General features: G+C 32.3%; 1 protein-coding gene across 1 annotated transcript in view; it reads right to left on the bottom strand.

Moving 5' to 3' along the window:
* The window catches only part of LOC110105642 (chaperone protein dnaJ A7A, chloroplastic), a 47,420-nt gene extending 36,880 nt beyond the window's left edge, over positions 1-10,540 (bottom strand). The window contains exons 1-2 of the mRNA XM_020835223.2: positions 10,429-10,540; positions 2,892-3,031 (exon numbers count right to left, since the gene is read on the bottom strand). Of these exons, the coding sequence (XP_020690882.1) occupies positions 2,892-3,022 (131 nt within the window). The 5' untranslated portion in view covers positions 3,023-3,031; positions 10,429-10,540. The remainder of the gene's footprint in view (positions 1-2,891; positions 3,032-10,428) is intronic.
* Positions 10,541-12,738: the final 2,198 nt, after the last annotated feature.

Raw genomic sequence — 12,738 nt, 5'->3', positions numbered from 1 at the left:
TTTGGTAAAACAATTCTCACATCACTTTTTAGACTTGGTCAATAGACTCAATAGCATCTATCCTCAGTCATGACCACAATTTATCCTGACCAACAAGTGATGTACACCATTCGCATGTAACTTTAAAGCAAGAAAATCTCTCAAAAATAATTCAAAAATGCATATAGATGAGTCCCCAACTCCCCATTAAAAGAAAGTCATCCTTAATTATTAAATTTTGTTAAACACATATGAGTCATTATTTATGTTCTAGTATATTGCATTTCAATCTTTACACTTGGCATAGATTTCGTTAATGTGATTAAAGTCAATTAATTTAATTTTCATTGTGTATTAAATGACAACAACCCTACTAAATTATGGCAGTACTGTTTTACAATTATAAATAATCTAGCTAACTTTGCTGACACATTTTTCAATTTTAATCCTTTTACTTCTAAATTCATATCCACCTAATCTAATTGGTAAAAGATGTGTTCCAAGAAGATTTGCACTTTTATTTAGCATAAAAAATTTAACGATTTCTCATCCGTTTCAGCTCAACCTATATGTTATTTAAATATTAGTATGTAGAAAAATATAAATTTATGTACCAAACCAATCAGTACGCCTCATAAAATATTTATTCTAAGATATTATTATTTTTTTGCTTTTCAGACAGTTCCTCTAAAATGTTGCCAGGACATTTTGCAATTACTTTAGGGGTTTGATGAAAAGTGAGTGAGAAGTATTTCTATCGTAGTGTTTTAGGAATTTTGATGTTTGGTTTGATTAAAAAGAAACGCAAAGTAAATTTTTGATGAATTCCAAATTTGCACTTCATTTTTCATGTATTCAAAGCTCGCCTATTTTTTTACTAAATTCCAAATAAACTACAAACTAATTATGCTATCGATGATAGCCGCCCGCCATCACCACCACTACTACTAGCCGCCGCCACCAACTAATAGACACTACCATTGTTGGCCTTTGCACTGCATTCCTTTTGCTTGAAACCAAATAAAAAATAATAATCTGCATTTGTTTAACAGTCATCCAAACTTCAAACATTTCAAATACATTGCATTCATTTAATATTATATTCCATTTTATTTTATATTTGTTTTAGCAAAACAAACAATCCCTTGGTCTTTTTCAAAAAGATTGTGGAATTCTTTGAACTTTTATTACAACAAGCCCAAGGCCATGTCCGATAGCTCCTGAGAAAGGCATTCCTAATAGGATCTATGCATTAGCAACATATATTAAAAACATAAAAAGCACTGAATATGAATTATCATTTTATTCAATGTAAAACAATTGATGTATCATTTTATTCAATGTAAAACAACTGATGAATCAAGAACTTTCCCAATAAATTCTTTGAGATGAATAAAGTGCAAAACCAGGGTCATCCTTTCCTCTATCTTTTCCTAACCTCTTTCATTTTTTATTAAGTTATTGATTGGTTAATGGAATTTCAATACAAAGTTTATTCGGTTAAAATCATGTAGATAATTTTTTTACAATCGTAAATTTGTTGACCCTTCAAAAAAATAAATTCTGAGTCATATACTTTACAATTTAAAGTTTGAATTCACCATATATTTTTTATTAATCAATGAACTTAAGCCATGTGCATTTCTAGCACATGCACTTATACTAGTTTCTTAAACGGCTTATGTAAATTAATTACTTGTACTGTGCAACTCAGCAGGTTGACCGATTACAGAAATTTGTATTTTATCACAAGGCAAATCTCATCAGGCATTCTACATTTCCTCAGTACCCTCATCCTTTTCCATGCCCTAGTATCTATACATAAAATCTTTCCAAGTAATTGTAAAGAAAAGTGCAACTCAAATCCATTCAGCTTCTCTAAAACCATGGCCAATCAATCTACAAGCTCCAATAGGCCAACACAACAAAAATATCAATCACTTCAGTTGGCAATATGTCCAACCCTTCCGAAGGAAGATTACTGAATAAACTCCCCATGTACAGGTTCTAAAAAAATTGATATAGAACATCTCTGACACAAGGACCACTTGGATAGGAGAACTTTACTAAATAGGCATCCAAACAATTCTAGGATCATATTTCACACTTCTTCTAAAGCCCGTTCTCATATCCATGCTAGATTTTTAAGGAAAGAAAACAGCCTACTTTTCCGCCAAAGAAAGAAATTATGTAGAATTAAAACTCCATTTTTATCTAAAAAAAACATATAAAATACAAAATTTCAAGCGATCAACATATCCTAAAACTACACAATATAGAAAGTACAAAATGAAAGACACTTCACAACCTAAGTTTCCTTCAATCCACAAACATACTATCATTCTTCCGGCTCTTAACTTCACACTACCAACGAGTTTTTGAAACGAATTCACACATCCAACTAGATTAAGTTGTCTCAACTTATTCCATATTCATAACCAATAGCCTTTCCTAACAAGCCTTCTACTCAAGCCAATTTTCCTCCCTCTAGGGCATGCAAGCTACTAAAGGATTTGATAGCCAGGAATCATTTTGTTAATCTAACTATATTAAGTACTAAATTTTTAATTGAACATTTATTACCTATTTTTTGTCAGAAGAGCTTAAAAAAGAAAAAAAAAACTTCTAAATTTGTTTTACCGGACTCATGAAGAATGTTCTAATTGCAATTATCCCAACACCAATTCTTTTAATCAATCACAAAATAGCTTCACATTCTAGAATGAGTACAAGTTATTGTTGCCTTATATGTCCTTCTATGCACAATATCAAATATCGTGCATGCATCAAACATTGACATTATATCATAATATGCTTTAAAGATATTTGACATAAATAAGATGAGATAAGCATAATGGTCAAAGAACAGATTCAATGCAAGTGCACAATGGAGCCAAAATAAGAGAAATTACCCAAATTGATAACACAACAACATATGAGGCGAACCACATGCTTTTGCTCTAGCAGATGAATAACCAACCGCTAATCGAGGCCGAACTCCCAAATAAGGTATTGAATTGCCTCCCAGGGGTATAATTGCCATCTATATAAGCTTTAGAGTAAAGTGCAACACTTCAGTTACATATTTGCTATAATATTCCATATTAAGAGCAAAAACAACTCTTCCAATATATATATATATATATATATATATGCTATAATATAGAAAGTGATGGATATTATGAAATTTGAAGCCTATAAATTAACAAAAGCAGACAACATAAGATGAATATTTATAAGAAGGAAACATAGAATTCTTCAGATTTACTATAGTATGAAAAGTAGTGCACATTATCTACAAAAAATGAAGCCAATAAGTTAATGAAATCATAGACAGCGCATAAACAAACACATAAAACACCATGCTTTGTTTTAAATGTTTAAGAAAACTTCAATGTTGACAACCATACTAAGCTTCTATACAATCATATGATATTTTTCATAACTCTATATTAGCACACAGGTCAATTTGAGCCATTGCCCCTATTTGGCTTATTTTGTTTTCATATTCCTTCATCACCTTTAATTTATATTAGCAATAAAATTTATCAATCAATTCATTTCCATTTTGTTCCATTGTCATTAAAATTCTTAATACTACCGAAATTCCCATTAGTCGACATCTATAATTTACACCCCAATTTAAACACAATGTAACATTTTACTAGCCCTTATATTGCCCATTCAAATTTACCGATGCTAGGAACTAAGTAAAAAATAAGTCTAGTAAATACATTATAATAGAATATATAGATGAATAAACCTTCTAAGCTTTACTTGAGCCTCATGAAATATAGGAGTTTCTGTAATGGAGCGGGTGCAACTTCCAATATATTTAACAAAATGAAGCAATGGAACTAAACTTTATATAATCAAACTTGATTTGAGCAATTGCTTAGCAAGGTTCCGATGGTAGAAGTACTTGTGTGAAACGTCAAATGGCAGATAAGCATAATTTAAGCACCAAAAGATTCATTCATACGTATTGCAAAACTTGTTAGAACAAATAAGATTCTAGCGTTAAGTAATGATGTCTATAAGATTTCATTGACATGAATTGATGGATAATGATCACAAAACCACTTCTAAATATATCTCATTCACAAGATGACCAGTCACATGGATGCATCCGTAAGTATTTCAAAGCTTACTAAAACAAATGTTTCCATTATAGGAATTATATTTAATGCATCCAAAGGAATTCCCTGCCTTGAATTAATGGATATTGCTTACAGAATCCTTCCAATTATATCTCATTGATCAGATATTCTAGAAATTTGATCTATAAACAAAAAGTAAAGTGCAACTGAGCAATAGCATGATTGATATTGAAATTGACTCAATATATTTTGACTATAGTTTTGATAAAATATTATCAAATGACTTGTTTTTGTTTGTGAAATGTCACGTTTTAATCTGTATGCATAAACTATTTCTATCTATAAGACAACGACTGCATTTGAATTTACTGATATCACCTTTTTATCATTTCTTCTTTGTCAGCATAAAATCAACAGCAACAAGTTTCTTCAGTATATCCTCATCCAAATCTCCATAAAAATCCTCTTTGCAGTGGCAAATAAAAGAAGATGGAAGAAAAATGAGATCACAGGAGTGTCCTAAAGGATGTGAAATTCAAAAGGGCCTGCTCAGTGTGGTGGGAATACAAGGGTATTCTGTTTCTAACATAAGCTTTCTTTCTTCCATGGCACAGATAGCTCATCACAGCGATCCATGCCCCAGCCTAGCTAGAAAAAGGAAAATGTTTGTGCTTAAGAACCTCAATTATTGCACCTATTTTCAATTACTTAAAAAATTAATAAGTCATGAATAGAGAGGGATGAATCATGAGGTAGTCGGGTTTGTAATGGTTGGTGTGGTCCAACCCTCAGATTAGAGTGTCAGCAAATCTAGTAATGTTATCAGTCCTCCAAAACAGGGGAGAACAATAAAAGAAGAGACGAATAAATAAGGATGAAAACGATGACCGTGAACAACATCACAATTACTAAAATAGCTAAATCAGCAATTTGAGCAATAACAAGATTACTATTGGAATTGACTAAATGTATTTAGATGTTTGTGCAACATGCATTGCACTAGATTTAAACAAGCATTGCACAAGATCTAAATGCTTAAATTATCCATATTTGATCAAATGAAGGTCAGACAAACCAAATCACAACTTACTTACATTTATTCAAGTGTTCCTTGCGAGCTTGATGATATGCATCAATCCATGTGCTTGTCTTAAGAATTGAGAGTGCCTAGGGCATCATGAGGATGACTCCCACCACACACAAAATTAAGGTTCTAGTTGGCATCATCTTGAAAACCAACATCATGCTATCTTATTTATGAAGTTTTTATGGGCTTCTTCTAATTGAGAGGGTACTTGAGCTTTGAAAATGACAAGTGAACATCCTATATTGTACACCAATTTTTTCTGGATTATTGTGTTTGGTGGAATATGTTCTATATCCTCTATACCATACAGAATCAAGAGGGAAAATTATAGAAATTGACTCTATACTTTGATGCTTAGTGTGCAATGAATTGCATAAGATCTATTACCCAAAATATACCCTTATTTGATCAAATAGATATGGGTAGACCACGTCACAACATGCATATCTCAACCAATGTTTTTGACAAGGCAAGTAGATTAATGTGGTGCCTTGATCTAAAAGATTATATATTAGGGCTCAAGACATCTCAAAATCTAGGCCTTATGTGAATCATAATGCTAACTTATTGGGTGTATGCATGGATTATAAAATCCTATCTCAATATATATGCTTCGGATGGCAAGAGGTAAAATTTGAGACCTCTTATCTTATGTGAAGGGCTTGATGGCTATATGTTGATCTCTCAAATAAGGTTGCAAGCATGAAGGCTTACCGAACATACCCTCTCAACTAGGGTTGGGTGAGGAACCACATGACAAAGACATCCTCTTAGTTAAAGTTTCTTGGAGTGTGACCATATAAGAACTCTATCAGTTAAGGTTTTTCCACTTGATTGATAAACAACGATAGGAAGACTTTAGCACTGACTAATAGTAGCAAGAATGGTTTTTGGCCACCATTATCATCTTGGAGATTGGCATTATACTATGAAGTAAACCAATTAAGATCTTTGTGGTTCTTAATGATTAATAGCTAGTGAACTTGGGTTTTGGAAAGAGCCAATAAGTATCATTTATTAGACATAATTTTTAATAGCTATTTTCTAAGTGGATCGGGCCTTTTCTCCTCTTCCATAGGCAAGGGCTTTGAACAAGCTAAAACAAGTAAATCTCGGTGTCTCGTGCTCTCTATGTTGTATGATGTTTTTTGTATTACGTTTTAGTGTATCGTAACACAATCATATAGGTAATGTAATTCTGCATTTGAGTTTCGGTGTTTCATTATAACAACTACAACAATAGCAATAGCATATCAACATCAGCAAAAAATATGAAAACAAAAAAAAATTACATCATAGGAATAGTAACATATCAATAAAGCACTGGCAACAAGTATGGTGACCCAATAGGATAAGGAGACGAAACAAGATGCATATTTTTTAACTTAACAAAATCAATTTCAAAATGAGAAGTGGTGATTCAAAATCACAACAAACCATAGATACTAGCATTTATTCTGTCAATTTTATTGTCGATTAATAAAGATAGTCCTTTTAATTACTTTTAATATTTTAACCTTTTATGTAAAAGGACCGTCTTCTATTTTAAGTGTTCCTTCATATTGTATTCCAAAATATACTTTGATTATTGAATAAAAATGATGATTATCTTTCTAAATCCTAGTGTCTATCATTGACTTGCACCTCCCTATCTCCCCTTTCTTTCAAAGTCTCTCACTTGGCCATTGACTTGCACCTCCCTCTCTCTCTCTCTCTCTCTATTGCAATAACCAAAAAAGTAAAGCTCAAATCCTCAATTACTACCCATAAATGTTATCAAAGCTATGTAAGATATTATGAAGAAGCCTTCACTTCTTCCTTATGAGGCCTTCTACGACAAGGGTACTTCCTCCAAATCATCTTAATTCTCAACTTCCAAGAATTTTACCACCTCCTCTTATAAATCGCTATTTTCCTAAAAATTGAAACTTCAACCCTATTTTCACTATGTTGTGGTTTACTCTTGATATTATTAATTATCTTCAATATGAGTCTAGTTGTTTGCTATTTTATGCATGTCACTCTTATTCTTTTGCTATGCATCCTACCACCACCTCCATCAACCTCTTACCTTAAGAATAATACCTCCCACTACACCCAAGGCTTTCTCAGTACCAACAACCTCTCAACTTAGCGCACCCAAGCCCTAAGTAATCCTGTCAAGGTTCAGCCCCCTCTTCTCCCACTATGGATAGATTACTTTCAAATATCCTTCCTAAAGCCCATAAATCTCTTTCAATTAACTCTAGCAAAATCTTTACATAGTTGTGAAAGTTGATATTTCTATGACATATCACACAAAATCTTTTCAAAACATATAAAATCAAATAATTCCTATAAATCCATGTCATAACATTTCATGAACACCTTTTCCAAACCTTTCATAATACATTTATTCCAACGCATATCACTTCCATTTCTTTTCATGCCTCCAATTTTCCATAATATCCTATCTCCACTTAGCACCATTTACATTTCATGTCTTCAATATTCCATAGTATCTTATTTCCACTTATCATCTAAAACTTCTTGTATTTGCTACAAATTGATGCCACCTCTCCTCGACTTTTTTCCTAAGTAGAGCTACCCTATTAATCCCCTCTTAATATGCCATAATATTTTGCATTCCATAGTAGCAAAAGCTCATTATTCTCCTTCTATAGCAGTAACAGCAAAATGCCCCCAATTAACAAGCCTATATCTCACTAATAAAGAATTCTTCTAACAGATTTCCTAAAATATATGAGCCTATTTAGCATTACCACATTAAAAAAACAAATATATCCAGCATATTCAGACCATTTATGCTCATTAGCAACCAAAAACCACCAAGAACATGCATAAACCGTTGTTCCAACAGCTCAAAACCCTCCTACTTACTTGCAAAAATGTCGTAGCAGAAAATCTAATATTGGACGTTGAAACCCATTATTGTTGTTGCAGTTACATTCCATTTTCTCTTCCTAAATTATAATCTCATATGCTTTTGTTTCCTATTGTTGCAATCCAAAAAGGTTAGTTTCTATCCTGCGTCCCATCAACAAGAACCAACACCTATTGACCATAGGAAAATCCTACAAAATAGTTCAAAGAAGCACTTTAACAACAACCCAACCCTCTGTCATCCATTTCAAATATGTTACATAAGTTCTATAAAATATGCTATAAAATCACATAATCAAAGGCAAACAAAATATGACTAACTATGTTTACTATAGATGTTCATCATCATATTAGAATCCTAGTTTGCATGAAATCAATAAATAAGTTAAAAATATTAAGATAATTATGATTGTCAATCTTCAATTAAACCAAATCCCATATCCTAACATCAACACAGAAACGGGATAGGAGAGAAGCACTTGCCATAAACAACATAATTTGAATGAATTAAAATCACATGTTACATCCATCTCATTAATCCTACAAGTACAACCAGCTTCATAGGATCAATATCATATGTAATGGTTGTTTGATCCCTTCCATTATAGGGATGGCTCTTTTTATTATGTCGATGAGCCTATATATGTGATAGATTTAATATTGATGATGACTATTAATTGCATGAATATGACGTGTGATGCATGTTTAAGCTTGAGCTTGCAAAACTTCAACAACAAGTCTTTATCCCACCATGTAGGGTTAGCTACATAAATTTTTTTCTACCTTGTGTCATGTTAATACTCAAATTCTCATTTAAATCTAATTAAAAAATGTCATTTCTAATATTTTAACCAAATATTTTTAGGTCTACCTCTACCTTTCTTAACATAGGTCCAATCTAATACATCTACTCTTCTAACCAGGTCATCGAAAGGTCAACATTTTATGTGTCCAAACCATCTAAGGAGACTCTCTCAAATCATATTTGCCACTAGTGAAGCCACTCATCCACCTGAGCATCCTCATCTCTACAACACCTAACTTAATTTATGCTTCTCTTTTAATGGCCAATATTCTGCGCCATAAAGCATTGCAAGCACCTCCATCTTATATAATTTTCCCTGCATAACTTGAATGAAAGCAACAAATAATTGTTAATTGTTGTTCGCTTGCCTATTAAGACTCCATTGACGTCACTAGTACATGTTGATTACATTGGCTTCATCCTACCATTGTTACCACCTATTGTCTATAATTTGTTAATTAGCTCATATGCAATAGTTGTGTAATATATGTTAGCATCATAAGACAAGGCCTTCCGATCTAATTACTAAAGCTCATTTTGGAGAGACCTAGGTATAAGTCAATTACACCTCCTCTCCAGCCAGGAACACCTCTTTAATATTTTAGATAATGGTTTTTTTTTTTTTTGTACTATGGGGAAATGATGCAAAATAATTACAAATAATTGATCCTTCTCAGCTCAAATCATTAAAATAACCATGGATTATAAGTGCTTATTGATGAAGGTTTGCTATGTGTCATTTAATACGGACAATAATGTTCTTATTTGAATTTTTTTATGTTCTAATCTTTATGTAACAAGATCGTCCTTCATAAAAAGGGTGCTTTGGAGTTGTATTTTGAAATATGCATTGATTATTGAAAACTATGATGACTGCTCTCTCCAACTGCTAGCTTCTCTCTCTCTCTCTCCCTCCTCTTCTACCTTTCAACCCCTCTTTCCAAGTTGTTCCCTCTCTCCTCTATCTTTGGGCTTGTCTCTCCAAATCATTACCTCTCTACCTTGCACTTGGAGATCCTACTTTTCCTCTATTGCGGAGGCCCTTCACTCCCTTTCTGTTCAATTCTGCATTCTACAAGCGTTTATCTGCAATCGAAGCTGCATTTCAAGTGATTCTCCATCAAATTAGCCATAGAAAAACATCGTTCTCCTTACAGCTACATCATAAATTACATATAAAAATGAGCATCGCTGAACCTCCCACTTAGCAGCCTAAATTAACCATTCTCCTCTAGAATATACACAAGAACACCGAGTTTAACAATGCAAATTCTAAGACAAGTGCTCAGGAAGCGCCCATCAAATGCAATTCTAATAAGGACGCATGACCTTAAAAACATATATCAATCCTAAAGTCTCAACTTAATCCATGAAATGACTAAAATACACCCCCCACAGCCCAGAGGCACACCAGGTAGCTTTTGAACAGTGCAAGTGCAAGTGCAAGAAGAGTGGACCTTAAGCGTCGAGGGCAGGGCATAGGACAAGAAGGAAGAGAACGAGAAGAAAAAGGAAAAAACATTCAATAAGAATGGTATGCAGATGCGAGAAAGTCGCAGGAGTGGAGAACTAACCTTCCCTGGCGAAGCCCAACCTTCCGATTTGAGGAGGCGATGCTACTGGAACGAGGGCTTGCGATAACCAGATAAGAGAGACGACAGGGCTTGTAAAGACTAAAGAACGACGCATTATATATGGGTAATTATTTATTTTTAGAAAGTAGTTTTTAGGGTAATTAAAAATAAAAATTCCTCTTTCTACTCATTAAATAATTATTTTCACAATCAATTTATATACAATATTAAAAAACTGTGTTGGTAGATCACTTTTGTCGTATATGCCCAATATTACCCTTCTTTGTACCAATATTATACTTCTTGCATTATATGCCCAATATTTTTTCTTGATAATTAATATGCTTTGTACCAACTTATTATTAATTATTATAATTAAACCTAATATAATCACCACTCTATAACAAATATTTTGTTTGAGACAATTTTTTTATTATTTTCTAAAGCAGATAAGATACTACATATTAAAGTATCAGTATACATATTAGATAAAAAATTGTATATAAATAAGGCCTAGAACTTTTAATATAGATTAAATAAAATAAATATATGATGAATTTTATACATATAATTATGAATTTCGCATCCCATGTTAAGCCGATGATCATGATTGGGTCATCCATATTATACTTGATGGTTTTCTCTTTCCCCTGAACAAAATAATTTTATAGCATCTTAATATACTATACAACAAAATCATGAACTTTATGATTATTGTGACATTTCAAAATCTAATTAGGAAGAATTGTCTATTTTAAATCTTCTCATCATTTATTACAGCCACTAATAATCATCCATATTAAAGCAACAGAAATATATTTCACTTATACAATATAAACACCAACATACATTTCTATCATGAGTTACCTATCTCAAAATTGTTTTGGGATGAGCACGTTTAACTGCAGAGTTTTTTAACAGAAATTCCGACCATTATACAAAAAGGCGCCTCGATGTTTAAGAGTTTTGCTTCTTTTACTTAAGGGGTTTTGCAACGTATGTATAGAACATGCATGCAATAGGAAGGTCTCCACCAACATTGCTTCCTTGCCATTTGCCAAAGGGTCATATGACTTCTCCCTTGTCATCCTCTTTGCACAAGTAGCCCATCCATGCGGTTAGATTATAAAGAAGCATGTCTTTCATTCAATTTGTTAAACTCAATATAATATGCTTAGAGTACATATAAATTATAAAGACCTTAATCTCACAAGTAATTTATAATGAATGATTGTTCTTCGTGAAAAAAGTATTTTGATCTACAAAGTGATAGTTATTATTACTATTATTTAACCATGCTAAACTCAACGAACAAGCATTCTTTAACTTTTTGATCAATTTTATATCAAAACTTTTATCAATAAACAACTTATAATTGTAGCATTGAGAGAATGAAATAATTTATTTTGTTTGCTAATCAAGGGCTTCCTTTATTTGATTAATATTGAGCTACATATAAATTGTTGTCATTGGCTCTTTGTTTACCCTAGCCCATATGAGTACATTGAACAAACCCACTGATACATCTAGCTAGTTACCTTTCTAATTAGGGGAGGATATGATATAGGCCATCCATCATTTACATTAATTGAAAGATTTTAATAAAAATAATATAGTACCACATTATAACCTATAAAATGATAATTATTCTATATATTTGAACATTTAATATAAAAAAAAACTACTTTAGAAAATTTTAAAGCTCTACCCATCTCTGTGAGGGTTACATTATTATTTTTTGTGTTCTCCTAATTATTATACAGTATCATCTTTAGATTGCTTAGTGCCTCATCTTTCGTAAAAGGAATGTCTAGATTTCTTTTAATAATTTATCAACTTTAGGTTTTTCAATCCACCACCTTTTAGAATAAGGATTATCCCAACCACCTGTAGTCAAATGTAGATTCTATATTATCTAACCCCCTTCCTATTTGAAGATTAATTATTCCTACCTCACTTAATTACTTGTCCACTCTAAATTGCTCAATCCCTCTCTTTTAGGAGAGGAATTATCTTAATTATACTTAATCACCTATTAACTTTACTCATTTAGTTCTCACACTTCTTATAAGAGGTTGAGCAAACTCAAATTTTCATTATTCTTGATCATTCTTCCCCCTCCCCCCACCCTTATAGTTAAATAGTGAATTTTTTTTACGCACTCGATTGACCCATTAAACTCCTTTGGAGTCCTCTCACCGCCACAACAAAAATTTATTCATGATTTAGATCTTTGACAATATTTTGAAGCATTCTCTAATTTTGAGTGAGGGTCATCCATTGTACTTCAATATTATATATAGAGAAACA

This window comes from Dendrobium catenatum, unplaced genomic scaffold, assembly GCF_001605985.2.
Source record: "Dendrobium catenatum unplaced genomic scaffold, ASM160598v2 fragScaff_scaffold_671, whole genome shotgun sequence".
NCBI classification, from domain to species: Eukaryota; Viridiplantae; Streptophyta; class Magnoliopsida; order Asparagales; family Orchidaceae; genus Dendrobium; species Dendrobium catenatum.
Note: the sequence above shows the minus strand (reverse complement) of the source record. Positions and strands in the feature narration are given on the sequence as shown.